This window comes from Papio anubis, chromosome 14 (genome assembly GCF_008728515.1).
Source record: "Papio anubis isolate 15944 chromosome 14, Panubis1.0, whole genome shotgun sequence".
NCBI classification, from domain to species: Eukaryota; Metazoa; Chordata; class Mammalia; order Primates; family Cercopithecidae; genus Papio; species Papio anubis.
In genome coordinates this window covers 26,060,354-26,081,980 of record NC_044989.1, presented here as the reverse complement: position 1 = coordinate 26,081,980, position 21,627 = coordinate 26,060,354, and the positions used below count along the sequence as shown (strand labels likewise).

Genomic DNA, 21,627 nt, shown 5'->3' with positions numbered 1-21,627 from the left:
AACATTACACCTCATGACAAAAGAAGGCCCAGGCAGCAACAGCAGTGGGTATCACAGGCAACCGAGGGGTGTACTGCCTATAGATAACATAAAAACAATACAACTGCTTTTTATTATCACATGTGCCAGCAATTCAAAACAATGTCAGTAATAAAATACTCCTTTCTGAAAAAGCTCTTGTCAATCTAAGTTCTGATCCATTGCTGCAATTACTGTTGGTTATTAATAATATATATGTAAGCTTCAATATAGCATATTTTAATCTCTTTTCCTTTAATTAACAGATAAGTTAATTCAGGGAACTTCCAGGCTCACACAGACTCAGCTTCATGCACTTGTTTTGACAGCACATTGAAATGGTACAGAATGCTCCCAGCTCACTTACGCACAATGCATGGCCCCAACCACTAATACAGAATAGAGGCTGGGCACAGTGGCTCACACCTGTAATCCCAGCACTTTGGGAGGCCAAGGCAGGTGGATCACCTGAGGTCAGGAATTCAAGACCTGCCTGGCCAACATGGTGGAACCCCATATCTACTAAAAAATACAAAAATTAGCCAGGTGTGGTGGCAAGTGCCTGTAATCCCGGCTACTCGGGAGGCTGAGCCAGGAGAATGGCTTGAACCTGGGAAGTGGAGACTGCAGTGAGCCAAGATTGTGCCACTGCACTCCTGCCTGGGTAGACAGAGTGAGACTCTGCCTCAAAAAAAAAAAAAAAAAAAAAAAGACATAGCCTTTTAAAAAAACAAGACCACCACACCATTATCATAGCCAATAGATTCCTTAATATAATTGAATACCCAGTCCAACTCTTTACATAGCTCTTTCTCACCCTCACTACCACTTACCTTCAGATGCTACATCTATTATTCTTCATATTTGCTCATTGCTTGTTTCCAGTAGGACTCTTTTCAAAATGTATAATTATGTTATTTGTTTACTTGTTTAGCTGCGCTTTATTTTTTCCCATCTCCCTCATTAGAATGTAAGCTTCCTGAGAAGAGAGATTATATTTGCCTTGTTTATCATAGAATCCCCAGCACAACTGCCAAGGTCAGAGTAGCAAACAAGGACTTGGCCCACAGAGAGTTTTGAAGATGGCTTACAAAATATAACATCATTTGGTGCAGCCAACAAGAATACAACTCGTATGTGCTCACCAAAGAAAGCAGCAAAGGATAGATAGGCTAAGGGTGCACGCTGGTAAAGATTCATGGTCCCTTGCCCAATTCCTGAACCTAAGCCAGTGTTCAGACCCAGAATCTATTGACTGAAGAGGCAGCAGGGTCCCCACAAGGAAGGATCTGGAACACAACAGCAAATATATACTGTAATGATTCCCCTAATCCTTCCCCAAAGGGGCCTAGGGTCATCTACTCAGGTGGGCTGTACGATAAGGAAAGAGGATACCCAGAAATGTTTAGGATTAGAACAGGATCTGAGTTAGCATTGATACGCAGAGACCCAAAGCATGCTCTCACCCACTTAGAGTGAGGACATACGGGAGGCAAAGTCCTACTTACAGAGGGTCTACCAGGTCTGTGGACTCAGCCAGTCATAATGTCTCTAATGGCCAAAAGTATAATTGGGACTGACATACTTAGAAGTTTGAAAAACTCCACTCCTTGGCCTACGAATAGACCTGTCATAGTGGGGAAGGCCAAAAGTACATCTCTGAAATTGCACCTGAGTACACAGAAAACAATATTGCCGCCCAGGGCGGTTGGTGGGGATTAGTGTCACCCTGAAGTATCTCAACGATGCAGGAGTGGTGATCCCTATTGAATCTCCTTTTAATTCATGGATCTGGCACCTGCAGAAACTGGATCCTAGAAAACGACTGTCAACTACCGGAAGCTCCACAGGTAGCACTCCTGAACACAGCATCTACGCAAGTGTGGTAAGCTTCGCTAGAGCAAATTTGTACAGCCTCAGGCACAGTATGTGTGGCTACTGATTGGGTCAAATGCATGCTTTTCTACATCAGGAAAAAGAATCAGGAAGTTCACATTTACATGGAACAGACAATGATATACACTCACAAGTCTGTCACACTCACAGGACCATGGTAATTCTCCTGATCTCTGTCATAATATATTCTGAATACATCAGGGACATCTGGATATCCCAGAGAACATCACAATGATCCGTTACTTCAGCACTGGCAAACTATGGCCTGTGGGCCAGATCCAGTCCACCACGTGCTTTTTTATGGCTTCCAGGCAAATAATGATTCTGACAATTTTTTTTTTTTTTTTTTTTTTTTTTTTTGAGATAGAGTCTCGCTTTGTCGCCCAGGCTGGAGTGCAATGGCACGATCTCAGCTCACTGCAACCTCTGCCTCCTGGGTTCAAGCGATTCTCCTGCCTCAGTCTCCTGAGTAGCTGGGATTACAGGTGTACGCCACCATCCCTGGCTAATTTTTGTATTTTTAATAGCGACAGGGTTTCGCCATGTTGGTCAGGCTGGTCTCAAACTCCTGACCTCATGATCCTGCCCGCCTCAGCCTCCCAAAGTGTTGGGATTACAGGTATGAGCCACTGCGCCCGGCCCTTTTTTTTTTTTTTTTTTTTTTTGAGACGGAGTTTTGCACTTGTCACCCAGGCTGGAGTGCAGTGGCACTATCTCAGTTCACTGCAACCTCCACCTCCCAGGTTCGAGCAATTCTCCTGCCTCAGGCTCCCAAGTAACTGAGATTACAGGTGCCTGCCACCACACCCAACTAATTTTTGTATTTTTAGTACAGACGGGGTTTCACCATGTTGGCCAGGCTGGCCTTGAACTCCTGACCTTAGGTGATCCTCCTGCCTTGGCCTCCCAAAGTGCTGGGATTACAGGCACAAGCTACAATTTTTTACAATTTTAAATGGTTAAAAAATATATAAATGAATGGTTAAAAAAGACTAGGATGAATAAGTAGAGCACAGGGGATTTTTAGGGCAGTGAAAATATTTGGTGTAATACCATATTGGTGGGCTCATGTCACTATAAATTTATTCAAACCCATAGGCTATACAACACCAAAAAGAAACCCTAAGGTAAACGATGGAGTTCAAGTGATAACAATGCGCCAAGGTTCATATATTGTTACAAATGTGCCTTCCAGTGCAGGATGTTGACAGTGGCTGTGCACGTGTGGTGGCAGGGAGTATATGGGAATGCTGTACCTTTTGACCAATTTTGCTGTGATCCTAAAAACTGCTCTAAAAAATAAAGTTTATTATTATTTTTAATCAAAAGAAGGCTATTTTGTGATACATGAACAGTATATGAAATTCAAATTTCAGTGTCCATAAATAAAGCTTTATTGGAACACAGTCATGCCCATTTGTTTATGTCTTGTCTGTGGCTGCTTTTGCACTACAATGGCAGTTGAGCAGCTAGGAAAGACGCCATATGATCCCAAAAGCCTAAAATATTTACTATCTGGCCCTTTACTGAAAGGGTTTGCCAGCCCCTGCATTCCACTGATGGCCCTGCACCAATCAGCCAGGATGAGCCAGTGATGGAAACACACTGCAGGGCTTGGTAAGACATGTGTGCTCCAGACGTTGGCAATCAACCCTATGAAGGCCCAGGGACTGCATGTCATTCAAGTTTGTAGGGGTCCAGTGGTCAGTGGCACACTGGGATAGCCTATCAAGTAAAAAACAAATCTACTGCGTTTTGCATCCTCTACAGAGAAGGAAACTCAATGCCTCTTAGACCACTTTGGGTCCTAGTACATCCCGCATTAGGAATACTATTCAGGCTGACACAAAAAGCTGCCAGCTTTGAGTGGTGCCTGGAACAGGAAAGGACCCAGGCCACAGTGTAAGCAGCCAGGCTACTTGGGCCACATGATCCAGCAGACCCTACGGTTTGGGGGTGTACGTAGTGGAAAAGATGCCATGTGCAGACCACAGTCGCGGGCCACCAGGCCCGATTAATATTTTGGTGTTTTATAGAGATGCGGTCTCTCTATGCTGCCCAGACTGATCATCTGGAACTCCTGGGCTCAAGTGATCCTCCCGCCTCTGCCTCCCTGAATGCTGGGATGACAGGCGCGCGCCGCGGCACCGACCCAGCCTTTTACTTTCCCATACTTTGCATGAACCTTCCGGAAGAAATGTTTCTATTTCATCAGGAAACCAGCCCTGCTCCGGCCCCTGCTGCGCGATCCCGCCCCGCCCGCCCCGCGCTCACCGCCTCCGGGCTTCTAGGCGCGCCGCGATGCGGAGGCGCCGGGCCTGGATGCGCTCCTGAGGGTTGTCGGAGTGGACCGAGGGCGCGAGAATTTGGGTGGACAAGTGCGCGTCCAGGTTCGGGTCCAGGCCCGCTAGGGACCCCGGCGGATTCATGGCAGGAGTCCCCGGCACCTAGGCGGCTCCCTCCGCACCACCTCCAGACCGCAGGCTGGTTGCTAGCAACAAACCGTTGCCAGGGAGAGCGGTCACCGGAGCCACCGCCCGAGTGGTTGCGCGCGCAGCTCCCTGGGCCCAGCCCGCCGCCAGCCGCCATTCGGGCGGAACATCCCAACCTCGGGCTGACGCCTCTCCAGCTGGTGGCTTGTCAGGGCTGTTGTCAGCCGCACGAAGGCCCGGTCGTATTAGCGGAGCTGTGGAGTCTCACCAGGAGACTAGAGGACTAAAGAGCTGGACCAAGCTGTGGTTCATCACTTACTGACCTTGATGATTAATTCATCTTCCATTAATTCATCAAATATTCCTCCAACTCATAGTCACCAAATACAAATACAAATGTTTGCAAAAATACAAAACTTAGCTGGGTATGGTGGTGGGCACCTGTAATCCCAGCTACTCGGGAGGCTGAGGCAGGAGAATCACTTGAATCTGGGAGGTGGATGTTGCAGTGAGCCGAGATCGAGCGACTGCACTCCATCCTGGGCAAGAGCAAGACTCTGTCTCAAACAAACCCAACCAACCAACCAACCAAATACTGGATACCATTTAACAGGGTTCTGTCCCATTAGCCCTTGGGGAATTAAGGACACTGGATGAGCAGTGAGAAAGGGTGGGTACTAATCCTAGCCCTGCCCTGCCACCTTGGGCAAGTCACAACTTCTTGAGGGCCATTTTCTCAGCTGTTAAATGGTGCAACCCACAGACAATTGTGGGGCCAAGAAGATCCACCCTTTGTGAGTAAGAACTGCCCAGAGGCAAATGGAGTGGGTTTTTAAAATCAGTTCTTCCAAGTTTGCAAGCAGTAGTGAGGTTTAGGAATGCCAAAACCATCCAACAGCTATAGAGTCTAACAGCAGCTGCCTGGATCCTTGCCTCACACCTGCCTAGGTGGTAGTGGTAGGAGGAGTAGGGGTAGTTGCTTCTAGGCTTCAGGGTCTTCTGCCAGATCTCTGTCTAGGAGCCATGGTACAGCTCTGACCAAAAACTCACCCTGGTTCTGGTTCTTGTTTCCACTATCCATAAGGACAGAAACAAGTATGTGTGCATACGCATGTCTATGCCTGGGAGTAGGATACCATGAGAAAGTCAGTGGGAATCAGCTGTTGCACAAGAGATAACTGAGAGCAAAGGTACCATACAAACCCATGAAAAGAGATCAGTGAGATACTTTGGCCCTACACTGTCCCGATACCACTTCCAACATCTTTTTAAATAAGAAATCTGACTCCATTTTTTGCTGCTGATATTTGGCTGCTGACAGCTTTTAGGCAGCACTCCCTCTTCTCCACATCTGGGCAAGCTGTTAAAAAAGCCTAGGTGTGGCCGGGCGCGGTGGCTCACGCCTGTAATCCCAGCACTTTGGGAGGCCGAGATGGGAGAATCACGAGGTCAGGAGATCGAGACCATCCTGGCTAACACAGTGAAACCCCCGTCTCTACTAAAAATACAAAAAATTAGCCAGGTGTGGTGGCGGGCGCCTGTAGTCCCAGCTACAGGGGAGGCTGAGGCAGGAGAATGGCGTGAACCTGGGAGGCGGAGCTTGCAGTGAGCCAAGATTGTGCCACTGCACTCCAGCCTGGGCGACAGAGCAAGACTCTGTCTCAAAAAAAAAAAAAAAAAAAAAAAAAAAAAAAGCCTAGATGCTCTTTTTGGTGCTGGCAGATTTCAACTGCGTGCACGGGATACCCTCCTCCCAGCCTCACCCCTTAACCGCAATAAAAGCCCCAAGCTTGTCTCCTTTCCTGGCTCTCTCTAGCCATTTTCTGACCAGCTAGGTGGCCCTCTTTGCTCCCACAGGGAGCCTCAATTATGTAATAAACCTTTTCCATTGGTGTGGGAAACACTTTCACTCACCGCTGGAAAGGGACCTCCTAGGAGGACAGTTTGCCAAAATCTATTAACTGTTTAAATTGAAATATTAAGGGGAAAGGGAGGAATAGGGAGAGATTTGTTAAAGGATACAGAATGACAGGTTCTAGTGTTCTGTACCACTGGAGGGTGACTGTAGTCAATAATATATAGTTTCAAATAGCAATGAGGATATCGAGCAATCCCAACACAAAGAAATGACAAATGTTTGAGATGATAGATATGCTAATTACCAGACCTGATCACTATACATTATATGCGTTGAAACATTACTACGTACCCCATAAACATATATAACCATTATTTGCCTTTTTTTTTTTTTTTTTTGAGACAGTGTCTTGCTCAATTGCCCAGGCTGGAGTGCAGTGGCATAGTCTTGGCTCACCGCAACCTCTGCCTCCTGGGTTCAAACAATCCTCCTTCCTCAGCTTCCCGAGTAGCTGGGACTACAGGGATGTGCCACCACGCCCGGCTAATGTTTATTGTATTTTTAGTAGAGACAAGGTTTTACCATGTTGGCCAGGGTGATCTCAGACTCCCGACCTCAGGCGATCTGCCCACCTCGGCCTCCCAAAGTGTCAGGATCACAGACATGAACCACTCCGCCCGGCCTGCCAAATTTTTTAAAATACTAAACATTTTTTAAACTGAACAAAGTACAGACAGAGGAAGAAATATTTTCATGGGGCATACAACTACGGTTTTAGAGGTCAAAGGAATGAAACAAACAAAGAAAGAAACAGAGAAAAACCACTAAACAAGAAAGTCAGAAAGTATGAATGAATTATGATTAAATATGAATGGGAAAATGAATGCTCAATTTTCAATTCCTTTGTAAATAGTTCATAAGTGAGTTAAATTTAGAAAATTGTTAAAAACTGAAAAAACTAGATAAAAACATATTTATTTGTATATGCACAAAAATAAATTAGCATATCCGTTCACTAGGCAATTCTAGTTAAAAGAATCATCGCAAGGAGATCATGGATCTAGTTATAGCTCATTGGGGTCACAACTACCTCAGTTTTATTCAGCATTGTATACATAGCACCTAGCACAATATTTGATATGTAGTATGTGCTCAACAAATATTTTTTTGAAACATATACAGATGTATCTGTATGTTCATTCCAATTACTTGTAATATTAAAAAACTAGATATGACAAAATCCATCAATAGGGGAATCGATAAAGGAATCATGGGATTCTCTAACACGAGAATAAAGGTGACCTAGAAAGACATCCAAGATACATTATATGAGAAAGGGAAGAGGCAGCACAATATAGAGCCTGAGCCGAGTTTGATTTGAAATGTAGACAGTATGTACACAAGAAAAACAGGGGGAACACCACAAAGTAGTCGATATCCCTCAGGGGTGGCCTTATGGGTGATTTTCAGATTCTCTGAAGATTAAAAAAAAATGTTTACAATAAGGATAAATCACTTTTGACTCAGTAAAACATAAAGCTTATTTATTCATGTTTTTGTAAGAGAAATAACAGGAGACCCCCAAGAGAGTGAGGCAGGCAAGTAGGGCTGTTACAGATGAGAGGGACTTCGGGAAGGGAGCCAGGTGATGTCCATTCACCTTGATGACTGACCAGCATCTAGACTGTGCTCCTCAACTGGTAGGCAATGCTGGTTCATACTAATAAGCTCATACAGGCCGGGCACAGTGGCTCACGTCTGTAATCCCAGCACTTTGGGAGGCCGAGGCAGGCAGATCACGAGGTCAGGAGATCGAGACCAGCCTGACCAACATGGTGAAACTCCGTCTCTACTAAAAATACAAAAATTAGCTGGGTGGTGTAATTCTAGCTACTCAGGAGGCTGAGGCTGGAGAATCGCTTGAACCCGGGAGGCGGAGGTTGCAGTGAGCAGGGATTGCGCTCTAGCCTGGGTGACAGAGCAAGACTCCATCTCAAAAAAAAAAAAAAAAAAAAAAAAAAACTCATACAAAAGACTGGCTGGCTCATACTAACAAGCTCACAAAAGAAAAACATAGAATTTATTTTAGCAAGTACAACCATCACACAGGCAGTGTGCGTTTTCGTGCCCTGTGACCAGCACATCTCTGTGGGCTGATCTACGAAGGGGATCAAACTCTGACTGAGAAGTCCCTTGATCTGTAGGACTGACTGCCATGGTTCAGAGGCTCACAATGGGGATAATTTGCCACAAGAACAGTTGAGTCCCTCATCCCTGGGAAGGTTTTTGAGAAATCTGGCTATATGGGCTTCCCTTGCTAAGGAAGGTACCTGGGCATTCACCTTCAGCTTTTACAGCCTTTTTTCAGAAAAAGAAGGATGAAATGATTTGATTTTATATCTTACTAAGTCTAGTCACACTTAATTCTACATCCAATAAGTTTACACTAACTCACCTTAATTGGAATGTGGGGATGCTGACAAATTCATCAAACATTTAGACCACTTCTTAGGTTATTTCTATCTTTCCATTTGTGTGAATTTTACTAATTAGATTCTGAGAAGGCAATCTTACTCATTTTTAATTTGGGGAACTGCCTTACCATCATCTTCATATACTGCCTCAAAAGGTATGAAGCAGGAAAGAGAGGGGAGGAGGCATGGAAGTCATGAGCTGTGTCACATGGTTTAGAAAAAAGTTCAAAGAAAAAAGAGAACTAGGTATTAGTAGAAACCAAGCACCTACCTTAGTCCACTGACTATGCTAAACACCCTACATGCATTATTCTCATTCAATCCTTCACATAGTGTAATTGTGGTAATATTAATCCCATTTTATAGATGAGGAAACTAAGGCTTAGAAAAAAGTAAAAAGCTCTTTAAAGTTTGCAGAGTTGAACGTGACTAAGAAACAGCCATTTTATGAAAACTTTGGGAGGTTTTAAGAAAACTCAGAATGAAAAGAAGAAGAAAAATTGAAGGAACAGTTGTAAAGTTTTCTTTCAGGAAATTTGTGAACAGAGGAAAAAAGATGAGAGTGGGAAGAGGAGCAAGACCCTTTGGGGGCATAGGGTTTTTTTTTTTTTTTAAGTTTTGGTAGCCCCAAGAGTGCTTACATAGTATCTACCTGGTACGCGTCATCAGGAACTTGGGAGGTGTTTGAGGTTTACAGATAAAAGGGAGGGAATAACTGCTACCACAATCAAGAGCACGGGAGGGAAAGGGATTAAGAGAGAACAGCCTGGGTTAAAACATGGGGCATTTTCTTCCTGTCTTCAAGCCTGTTACTGAAATTTTTTTTTTTTTTTTTTTTTGAGACAGTCTTGCTTTGTTGCCCAGGCTGAAGTGCAGTGGCGCGATCTCAGCTCACTACAACCTCTGTCTCCCAGGTTCAAGCGATTCTCCTGCCTCAGCCTCCCGAGTAGCTGGGACTACAGGTGTGGGCCACCATGCCCAGCTAATTTTTTGTTATTTTTAGTAGAGACGGGGTTTCACTGTTAGCCAGGATGGTCTTGATCTCCTGACCTCATGATCTACCTGTCTCGGCCTCCCAGAGCGCTGGGATTATAGGCATGAGCCACTGCACCTGGCCTGAAATTTTTTTAAGTGCCTACTGCCAGAGCTGAGAGATCGATGTAAAAATGGGAAATATTCTCCTCAGAAGCAATGTCATGTAATGGGAGTTATAGTTTCTGTACTGTAATTTAGATGTACTAAGTGTGGTCTAACAGGTTTTTATGGGATTTGTCTGGAAAATTAATACCATATGTTAACACTCTTTCTATGGGAAAATGCTTCTGAGGAAGAAACCACCTTACAAACTAATTGAGGTGTGACCCCATCATGATCAGACTATAGAGACTGCCACCACCCAGTTCTGGGCGAGTCAGGAGCAGTGTACTATGACAAGCTGCTACTGCCATCTGCCTCACATTCTGCCTTTTGAAGCAAGTCACAGGATCACAAAATGCCCAGGAGCAAGTGGCTGATCTTTCTAAAAACAGAACAAAACCTTTTCAGTGTTTTGCTTTAAAATAACCAATGATTCTCTGAGACAAGTGGCTGAATATTAGTTTTCTCCCATAGCTCCCTCCCCTTTTGCACCTACCAAGGAAAACAAGACAATCTGAAAACAATTAAAAGGATTTAAAAATTATTTACTTTTACTTTTATTACAATAAATAATTATCAATAATTGTAATAGAATTAAACAATTTTCAATGAAAACCTACTGCATTACTTTGGGGTTTCACAGCAGCAGAAATAAACATAAATCCAGTGGAAAGGGCAAGGCTTCCAGAATCCAGTGACAAGAAACAGTCTGGTCTTGATTATTTGGGCTAGCAATGGGAAACACTAATACAGATAATGCAAAAACAATGAAATGCATCGGCATACTCTATTTATACATCACATTATCTGACACTTCAAAATATTCCAGCTAAATAATTTAAGCAAGCCATGAAGCTCTGTTTCTGCAAATGTTAGAGTTCTGCCCCAGCAAGCCTGTGGCACAACTGCTCCCAGAGCCACCCTCTGGCCAGGAATGGGCCCCATCATGCAGACCTGGAAGCCTCCACCCTGGTGGAAGCAGTCATCTTTCTCAAAGCTCTTTCTGGCTCCCACAACCCATGGTTAAAGGAAAATGGGGAAGTGACATATTTAAAGGGCCTTTCTCGAGGACTGAGATGAACTGGCAGACAGACTGTGGCTCCAGATCAGAAAGAGGCTTCAGAGTAAGGGCCACATGCAGATTAAGTCCACATTAAGAAACAATCTAATAAAGGCTGACCATTTTGCTGATAATCAAGTGGACTGCATGTATATATGAATATATCATACATATCTATGTAGAGAATATATGCGTACATATTAAATAGGCATATACACACATCACACCTAACCAGATAAAATAAATGGTACATACATTGCTACTATGAACACAGCAAGTCCCAGACGAATGACTAATATGTTCATTAAACTACTTGAATTAAACTACTCTCCCTCTCCCCAAAAGATTCTGCTTGCAGCAAACATACTCCAGTTGCTCAAGCGGTGTTGTTTCTAGGTTCCTGAGAAGGAATGGAATCGTCCTCTTGTTTCAGAACACTACAGAAAGCCAACTGCAACAGGACCAAGCTAAACAACTCATATATTTGATTTGGCCATGATTCCTGCCACCTATTCTTAGTGACAGGGCATGGAACCTTACTGAGAAAGACGCCAATTTCTTTTTCTACAACTGGCTACAAATGTACCGTATTACGTTAGATGGAGGGGGACGGGGGGAAGGTGAGCAGCAGGGAGTTTACATGTTGGCAGTTATTCATTGCCTTTCCCTTTACCCAGAGAAAATGCTATTTAAAAAAAAAAAAATCCCAGAAATGTAGAGTTCAATAATGAATTTTGCTTTCTTGGCACATTTTTGAAATGATTATATCATTACATGTGGATAGGTCTTTATCTCCTGAATGCTCCTCTAGGGAGGCAAGTTATCTAAACAACAAAATAACCTACAAAAAAAGTTAATATTGTGAGCAGTCTCACCTTGTAGTTATTAAACTCAAAGTCTAATGCTGAAAGACAACAGTAATTTAAACAGATTTATTTATTTTTATTATTATTTTTTGAGATGGAGTCTTGCTCTGTCACTCTGGCTGGAGTGCAGTGGCACGATCTCTGCTCACTGCAATCTCCATCTCCCAGGTTCAAGCGATTCTCCTGCCTCAGCCTCCCCAGTAACTGGGATTACAGGCACATGCCACAATGCCCAGCTAATTTTTTTGTATTTTTAGTGGTAACAGGGTTTCGCCATGTTGCCCAGGTTGGTCTCGAACTCCTCAGCTCAAGCAATCCACCTGCCTTGGCTTCCCAAAGTGCTGGGATTACAGGTGTGAGCCACCGCACCTGCCCCAGATTTACAATGCTATTCACAGATCTTGCAGAATTATAACAGGCTCCTTCTGCAACTTGGTTAGTGACATCAAGTACTAACTAAATATGTTCCAGGTCAAGAACTTACTTTTGAGATATTCAAAAAGTGCTTGTCAAGAATATCAGAATCTAGAATTCATGGCAAATTGTATATATTTTAATAAAAACCTTAAAATAAATTCTAATTTTAATTGCTACTCATAGAAACTGCTCAAGAGAAGGTATTAGCCAAAGAGACATGAAATATCCACAGGATTTAGCTACTCCCTGCATCTTCAGTACTGTCTCTAACTTCAATTGTAGTATGTGCTGCTGAAGAGAGCAGTCTGCTTCCAATTTCAACACAGTATTAAGGTACTCTATAGTCATCATCCAATATACATGCTTTAAAAACAGCACTACTCTGATTTAGCCTGGCTTTCTAAGAATGATTCTCTGGAGAGAAAGACCATATGAATGATCCGTGGAAGACTAGAACAATCCTGCTGCGGTCCAAATGGATTTTCCTAGAGACAAGCCTTTGTTAAAATATTCTAAAATCAGTGTATGTGGCACCTTCCAATTCTGGGAACCTGGCCTCTCTAAGCATATGCAATACAACCCCCTCGCTTAAGCTACCTGTGAGAGAGCTACAAATGGCAAAACTTCTTTTGCTACTCTAAATATTAATGCATTAAAAGATCTGTCTAGATAGGGAGCAGATCCCTGCTTTAAAAAAAATAGATAGATTATTATCTCTTGCATATTTGTTTACTAAAGAGCAAAGCATATTACTAGCATGCAGGCTTAAAAAGTTACATTTATTCTGCACTGTAGAAACACTGGAAATGAACAGCCAACAAATCCAATTCCCACAGCTCCATGCAAGGAAGAAGCGTATCACCACTTTCTCTGGAAAAGTTAGACAACCATGATTAACCACACACCCTACAATAACTGCCTGCCAATGTCAGTCATTTGTAGCACTGTCAAACATAAAAACTAAAATATGCAAATCACATGGGTTACATAATCAATAAAGGAAAATCAGAAATTTACTTAAGCTTCCTAAAATGCCCAGAGCATCATACGTTCAAGTTTCAGAGATTTAACACCATTTTACTTTTAAAACTGTCACTTTAAATGTACATGTCAAAGTGCTTCAAATGTAGCATACTAGTTAAAATTCCTCCTGGAAGGTTCTAGTGCTGGCAGCTGACTTACTCAAGTTATTCACCCACAGGGTGTTCAAGAAAGGGTATGCTGCCTTACAAAGACACCTCATGGGACACAGAAAATTCTGGTCTGACTTCACAAATTTTCTATACGGTACTTAAATCCAGAACTGAGGTCAAGATAAGGCCACTCTGAACACAGGCATCAACACAACCAAAGATTTCTGTATCTGTTTTTGGCTCTTTGGGGACCCAAAGTCAAAAGTTCCAGCCCATCAAGCTTACTTTGCTCCCTATGGCACGTTCCCAGTCCTTGACTAGTCAAGAGATCTAAGGCAATCAAGGAGGTCTGAATGTGGCAACATCTAGGGGCAACAAGGCAAGACCTGAGTGGGCAGCCTCTCTTCTAGGTGGTGGGTAGTTAAGAGGAAACCCAGGTGAAGAACAAAGAGGAAGAATTACAAATAGGCTTCTATATAAAATATAAAGGGGAAAAGTGCCTCTGACTCAAACACCTTCAGATTATCTTTTTATTCTTCATAGGTCATAGAGTCAAAGTCTGTTATGGAAGCAAGGTACATTCCAAATGCATTTTGACTGACTACAAAAATAAACCAGTTCTTTGAAAACCACACTTAGGAAACTTTCAAATTCATAGGATATTTCAAATTCACAGGATGTTAAAGTCCCTTCTTCCCTTTAAAGTGGAAACTACGCCTGCTTTTTCCTTTGTATATTCTCCCAAAGCTCAGGCTCCAGGTCATAATCAATAATCTTTTGGTACCTATTCAGAATTGGGGTAACTCTAGACATACACTCCCCTCCTCTCAGTGCCTCTATATTAGAATAAATAACATGATGGTATTAGTACTGTAACATCCTAACCACAATCAGCATTTAGCTTTGTTTTCAAAATTAGAATTAAAAGTATTTCAATAATGACATTAAAATGACAAGGAGGAATATTTAGCTTTTTATTTGGAAGTTATTCACTCTATTACCCTTAAGACTAAAACCCATAAACTCTATCAATTACCTATTTGTGGAAGAATGACACTGTAAACTGTAGCAATGTCAAACTGTGTACTGCACGAAAAGCATGGATAATATTAAAGGATCACAAAAGGCAGCATTAGCATTCTCTATCCAGGTATTATTAAATCTTTTTATCCCATGCTCCCCTCAAATATAGGAGAATTATTATCTGATAAGCCTGAAAGGACTTTTTTAAATACTATAACCTAAAAAGACACTTCTTACAGGCATATGCAACTTTGGTCAGCAGAAACACAATACGACCCTCTGGCCTAGCTAAGGCACTCTATTCTGAAAGTACAGAAAACATGCATGTATGCTCCTTATTATGGCATTGCTCCCCAAAAGGCAGCTCACACTGTATGCTGGGGAGAAAGAATGGGACATGAAGTCACCCACAATATCATGCATAAGCTTGAGAGACCTTTCATACTTTGGAAATGTTGTAGTAATTGGCATGACATAAATGCACACAGCTATCTGTAATGAAGTCCTGCTTCAGCTGCTATATCTCTAGACAACAAATGGGGGCTCTCAAGATGCACTTTCAAGAATGGCAGACTAAAACAAGAAAAAGAGTCTGCAGTACACTAAAGATTCACAAGTATCCTGAAACAGTGAATTGCTCAATTTCACTTTCCCCTTGTTGACAGCCACTTTTCTTTCATCGAACAATGTCAATAAAACTGACTATAGCATCATTCTTTACCACCATAGGGAAACAAGTCATACAGTACGGCACAAAACAATTTTCAAATAAATTTGATACAACCAAAAGAGGGCAGAAACACACTTTTGAAGTAAAAGGGCCCCCAAACTATAGAACGTGACCTTAATGCCAGAAGTAAAGGGTATTTTTACTATACTGTACAAGGTCAAGAAATCCTGTGGTCCAAATCTGTCATTTTATAAATATTTATCAGTTCTTTTCTTATATAATACAGATTAATCTCATGCTTGTGTATAAGGTCAACAAAATGGTAAAATAATTAGCTTAGAAATCTTAAAACAAAGCTTTTTCCCTACCCCCAATTAACACTTTATTCAGTTCAATTTTACAGATCACAAAGAACAAGGTATACAAAAAATAGTTACCGTCACTTAATTGGTTAATTCTCTGACTTCCATGATGGCAATTAACAAACATGGGATCATTATCTGCATTTTTCTGCATCCATTTCTCATCTATTTCCAACGTTCATCTGTGTCTCAGAGAAAGTCACCAAATATACCTCAACCTTTACAATTTTTAAAAATCAGTATAGAACCATGAGCTAGTGCCGTGACTCATTTCTAATAACTTGAATGACAATGATTGGAATTTATAAATTTTAAAAATGAAACATCAATTGCAGTTATTTTTTACAAAGCAGCAGACTGAAATTCAACAAAGAAATACACTGTAATTAAATTTAACAATGGTCACATTCATAAATAGTTACGAATTTAATTACATATCAACATAGTGGTGCCTATGTTATCCAAGTGCAGCCTGTCCAAAAAAAGGAGGTTTAAGATACACTCTTCATTCAAGCACAAACTTCATTCAGTGAAAAATAAAAGAAAATCAGCAAGTAAATTTCACCACCACCAAATTAAATGAAGACAAAGTAAAAAAGAAACAGAATATCCACATCATGAAAAAATATGGTCTACACAACAACTACACTAAAATTAAAGGGATTTTTATGTTTGTCAGTAAACCTCAGAAATTACTCCAAGTCATAGTAACACTAAAGGGGGCATGTACTCAGTAAGGCATATATATCAAAAGTTTTCAAGTGGGGAAATGGACAAGCTGGGGAAGTCAGAATTTCTCTCTGTTTTATCTCGTATGAAATAAAAAACACAGCACCCCACCCTGAAAAAAGAGAGAGGGGAAGGACAGACAGACAGACAAAGTGAATCAAAAAATTAATTTTGGTCATAGAGAGGTTCATGAAATTCCTAACTCCAATTTATATTTATCTTACAAGGTACTTTTATCTGCATTCCTCACAAGTCATTATCATAAGACTGGGACTGTCACATGCATTCCTACAATCAGAGCTCACAGGCACCAAATCTCAGGAACCTGCAGCTGAAGGGGGGAAAATGCCACATCTAAACAATGAACCATCCCAATGGGTGAGCTATAATTACAACCCATTCTCAAATTTTCAACTGATTATTTCTCTTTAGGAGAAAATTAAACCATTTATCAAGATCTGTTCCATAATAAAGAGAGCTAGAATACTAGAGAATCTAAATATATATTAGCTAAATGTGTTAGTTCTCTTACCATTTGAGGACAAAAGCCATTTTCAGGGGAAAGAGAAACCAGTATTTGGCAACTGTCTATTGTTTGGTAATCACTGGCATCTCTTGGTGAAGGTGACTTATTTTTATCCTTTCCCTATACTAGATTTGGACTATTGCTACTCCCACTATTACAAAGTACCAAATATGAAAACACACTGTGGTTGTCTGAGTGTTATCAGTGTTCTGAAACCAATTTTGGTATTAAAAAAAAACAAAAAACAAAAAAAACAAGCATCTTTAACCCTGCATGAATCACAACATTGTAAACTCATGAAGTCAGAACCACTAGGAACATTTCGCTGGTCTAATGTACATTCTGCTCAACCAAAATGTCACATAGTTTTATAAAAAATAAAATAGGTTGAGAGTTAGTAAGTCCAAAATTTCACAAGTTCAGATTACATGTATCATTCCTGCTATCCAAGTATCATACTGAGATCCCATGTCTGTCAAGCAGATCAGTCTAGTTCAATGGTGATGGAGGAAATATTTACAAGCATTTATTTACAGTACTTCTTTCTGCCCAAAGAAAGATTATTACAGGCCAATATTCTTTTCTTCCATTCCTAGTCAATCTGAGTTTGGTTTCCTCAATGAGAAGGGGTAAATCTGAAAATGGCTGCTCAGCTGCTTTACCTGTGAAAAATCAGAACATGAGACAGTGACAAATACGTACCTTATTGTGTTTTTAAAAGCACACAGAATTTACCCTAGAGATAACAATTTATTGACATGGCAAAAATCATGAGAAATACTGAAAAGGTTTTTCTGGATTAGGACAGCTATAGAGCTAGACAGCTAAATGGGAGTACTAGAACTACCCTGGGAAAGTTTGGACTTGGAACTAAAATCCAGACTTCAGAACCCTCCAGAGCACTCAAATTCACATCCAAATCTGAAAAACTATAGGATTAGTTGACCTGTAGTATCTAGATCAAGTAATAACATTTATAGTTAGACTAAATATTCAGCTTGCTAAACATTTCTAAGTAATCACTCCTAATCCCAATGAAATAGTAGAAAACTAGATCTATGAATTTGGAGAGGCTTTATTAGTTAGGGTCTCTCTACTGGGAAGCCAAGAGCTTAAAGGCCAGCAAGTGCATGTCATTTACTTGATACCTATTATTTACATTTCAGTAGTTAAAGTGAATGTTTTGTGTGGCCTAGCAAGTTTTAACTTCCGGCCAGAAGTTGTAGACATGGTAAAAGAACACAAAGACAGACAAAAAAGATGATCCTAAGTTGTTTTCCAGTTAGCCTCTTATTTATTTTCCAGGTTTTTAACAATGAAAATGTAGTACCTTTGTAATTTAAAGAAAAGTGTATTTTGGTTTGGTTTGGTATGTTTGTAGCTTTCTGAAGATATGCTTCTATAAGGCTATAGTAAATGAAAACAATTTAAAAAGACACTGGCAAATGGATATTCTATGCCATGCATATACTGATGAAATATCAGGAAAAAGGCCCAAGAGTGTTGCTATAAGGCATATAAGGTTACATTTGTAAAAATAAAAACAAAAATAATTATGTCTTATATCACAATTCATCGCAGCTTTTTTCTCCTTAACAATTGTATCTAGTTTGTTCTAACAAATGAGGGCAACTTTGTAGAGAAACACTAAGGGAAGAAAGCCCAAGTTTAGCAACATATGCAAGGTATAAAGTTGTTATCAAGCGTGATAGCTGCCTCTCGCACTTAAAAACTGTGTATGAAAATACAGAAGATATTTTGTTTCTCAAATGGATTTACAGCAGGGTTCCTTTCAAAACAAGCACACCAAATAGAAGTGTCTGAAGAGTCATAAAAGTGTGAATACCCTGTCACAACCCCATTCCTATGAAATTATCCTCGGAAAATAAAGTAAATGAAACAAAAATATTCCAGATTGTTTACGCCAACATTTTTTTTCCTTTCTTTTTTTATTTAATTAATTAATTAATTTATTTATTTATTTATTTATTTAATTTATTGAGACAGGGTCTCACTTTGTCACCCAAGCTGGAGCACAGTGGCACCATCTCAGCTCACTGCAGCCCCGACCTCCTGGGCTCCAGTGATCCTCCCACCTCAGCCCTCCAAGTAGCTGGGACTACAGGCCCGTGCCACCACACCCAGCTAGTTTTTTTGTATTTTTTGTAGAGACAGGGTTTTGCAATGTTACCCAGGGTGGTCTCGAACTCCTGAGCTCAAGCGATCCACCCGCCTCAGCCTCCCAAAGTGCTAGGATTACAGGCATGAGCCACCACACCCAACCTAGGGCAATATTTATAATGGTGAAAATCTGGAAACAACCTAAATGATTAACTGTGCTGTGCAGGGTCATTATTAAGTAATCTCCTTGGTAGAATACTGCACAGCCTATGTTAAAATATGTAAAATAATTAGAAAAGAATGTTAAGTGAAAGAAAAACCAAATGGTTCTGTTTGATTTCATTTTATCTGTATTCGTCCATTCTCCTAAAATTAGTTTTAGAAGAAAATATCAAGCTTACAAAACATTTCTTAAAATCTCTTTTCTTCTATATTCCCCCTTATTTATTAATTTTGCTGATGAGGGCTCAAGAATAACACACATGAAGTAAAACCTCAAATAACGCAAAAGTCTTCCTTCAGTCTGAAATTCTAATCTCCCTCACCACAATTGCTGCAAACTGGGCAGCGGGAGGGAAAACGCACTACACAACCAATTATAGTTTCTTTCCAAATGTTGTTAATGAACAATAAAAATGCCCCTAAAGCTAAAGAAGCAAGTGAAGAAATCGATAATCAACAAATGTGATTATCTGATCCCATATAACTAAAGGCTCAAACAGTTTACAATTCTACTCACCAAGAAAATGGCTTATACATACCCACTTACAATAGGAACTAATTCCTCACAATAATTATCCAGCCTTAAAATCATTTGTAATTACAGTAATATACTCATTACAGAAACAATATCTGAAATTAAACATCTGGATATTATCCAAAATTTAGAAAATATCCCAAAACCCTTACAGCTACTATAATAAGCTACTTTCTTTTTAAAATTTTCCATTGCCTCCTTTCTACTCGGAGGCATTTATTGGTTCCATTTATAAGACCCAAATTGAACCAATTTTGCTGTAGATTACTCACCACTCGTACTCCATAATGGATGTGGGCCAGAGTAAAAGCCGTTGTTAATGTATACAGGAGAATGCTCTCAATGTAAGAGGCTACTCCTAGGTTTACCACTAAGACAACCAAGAAGAGAGGAACCAGCAACCAATTCAAAGTTGGACACCGGGTACTACTCATTTGGCAAACAATCAGCTGACACTGGACGTTAGTTTAAAAAAATAAGAGAGAAAAAAAGAAAAATTTCATTAGCAAAGCACTTCCAAAACTAGTCATTCCAACATTTGAAAAGCATTCAAGTACGTGAACCAACACACTTACATTATCTAACTTCAGAAGTTCTCAATGCTTAGGGGCCCGACTGGACCCCTGGCCCTGCCCAAAAACCTATGCACCCTCACAGTGTGTGTCAGAAGAGGCTGGAAGATAACTAACTGAATAAGGATGCTATAGAAGGCATTCTTTCACTGGGCAACAGTTTGAATAAAAGAAATTTCTCTCAATTTTAAGACTCTATGATATGTAAAAAAAAAAAAAAAAAAAAAAATTCAAAATTGCCTCTCACACCCCCACACAATTAAGTTTCTTTATAGCAATGAAGAAGTGCTACCTCCAGTTCAGTCCCGTTGCCATAATTAATATCTCAAAACCTCTTTGGCTCCTTTATTTTTGAAGAGCTTACTTAAATACAATTCTTTCAGAGATACTTTTTATACAATGCATTAGTGTTTTTAGATGTTTAAACCCTATAAAGTCAGCAGGACTTGGGATATTACACACGTTACAAACATGGAAACATAAGATGAGTAGCTAAGTTACAAAATAAAAACTTCTAAGGAACTGGCCTGAGCTAGAACACAGATCTTCTGGCTTTCAGGACTATCAGGGTCTTTTCTCAACTCCTGATCTCTGCTTCCTGTCTGCTGTCTTGCACAGTCCAGCATGGAAAGGAATTTATAAAAATATGTTATTACAAAGTTTTAAATTCCATGTTCCTAATCTTAAAATCAGCTGATTTTTAAAGTGTGTGTTTTCTCTTTCTCAAAAATCTCTTCCAAGCTTCCTAGAATAATCATTTAAGTCTACAGCCATTTCAGTCATACTGGTAATATATTTAGAGTCTAAAGGGAATCTATAAATTTTTTCCATGAATTCTTCAGCAGGCAACCAAAATAAAAAATTCAAGTGTGCCACAGTTCCAAAATACTACTGTAGTCTCCAATCCTATTGGTTTCAAAGGGCAAAACAAAATAATTTTCAGCATTTCAGTTTTTGGGGTTACTATTCTTTCAAATTTCTAAAATAAAAATCTTTAAATTAAAATCTGTTTATTCTAATATTAAAGATTTTTCAAATTATCAAATTCTGTCATACATTCCTAATATATATTATGATTTTTAAAAGAAGAAAACTTACTGTGCTGTTGGCAAAGGCTGTTCCAACCATAAAGTAGAATACTCTAGGATGTAGCTCTAAAATATCTGAAGGTGACCAAAGGATCCACGCTGTAGACAAAATGAACAGCAAGCATGGAGAAAATAAGGGAACCACAGCTTCATAGACTGAATTGTGTTTCAAGGTGTTATTTTTATAGCTTCTGGAAAAAAAAATCAAGTAATATTAAAAAATTAAGTAATATAAAGAACATTATTACATATAAATTATATAGTACTTGTACTGTAGTTTATAGTTTCCTTATTTATACACTTATTTTATACTCACAATAATCTTGTGGTATAGACAGAACCAACATCATTAATCCCATTTTACAGACAGGCTAAGTGAGGATAAGAGAATTTAAATTTACAAAACTTGCTACCAAGTGGCAGGGCCAGGGTTAGAACGGAAATCTTCTGACCTCTAATCCCATTTCTTTCTCTTTAAACCAAACTAT

The 21,627-nt window shown here is 40.2% G+C and overlaps 2 protein-coding genes across 6 annotated transcripts in view; both read right to left on the bottom strand.

Moving 5' to 3' along the window:
- DRC1 (dynein regulatory complex subunit 1) overlaps positions 1-4,416 on the bottom strand; it is a 55,634-nt gene extending 51,218 nt beyond the window's left edge. For both annotated transcript variants that reach the window (XM_003908376.4, XM_009183831.4), the window contains exon 1: positions 4,189-4,416. In XM_003908376.4, the coding sequence (XP_003908425.2) occupies positions 4,189-4,343 (155 nt within the window). In that variant the 5' untranslated portion in view covers positions 4,344-4,416. The remainder of the gene's footprint in view (positions 1-4,188) is intronic.
- A 5,923-nt stretch (positions 4,417-10,339) lies between these two features.
- SELENOI (selenoprotein I) overlaps positions 10,340-21,627 on the bottom strand; it is a 48,912-nt gene continuing 37,624 nt past the window's right edge. For 3 of the 4 annotated variants that reach the window (XM_021924675.2, XM_031655025.1, XM_021924674.2), the window contains exons 8-10: positions 21,150-21,330; positions 19,752-19,934; positions 10,340-17,263 (exon numbers count right to left, since the gene is read on the bottom strand). In XM_021924675.2, the coding sequence (XP_021780367.1) occupies positions 17,165-17,263; positions 19,752-19,934; positions 21,150-21,330 (463 nt within the window). In that variant the 3' untranslated portion in view covers positions 10,340-17,164. The remainder of the gene's footprint in view (positions 17,264-19,751; positions 19,935-21,149; positions 21,331-21,627) is intronic. The other variant, XM_017947373.3, reaches the window with a different exon arrangement.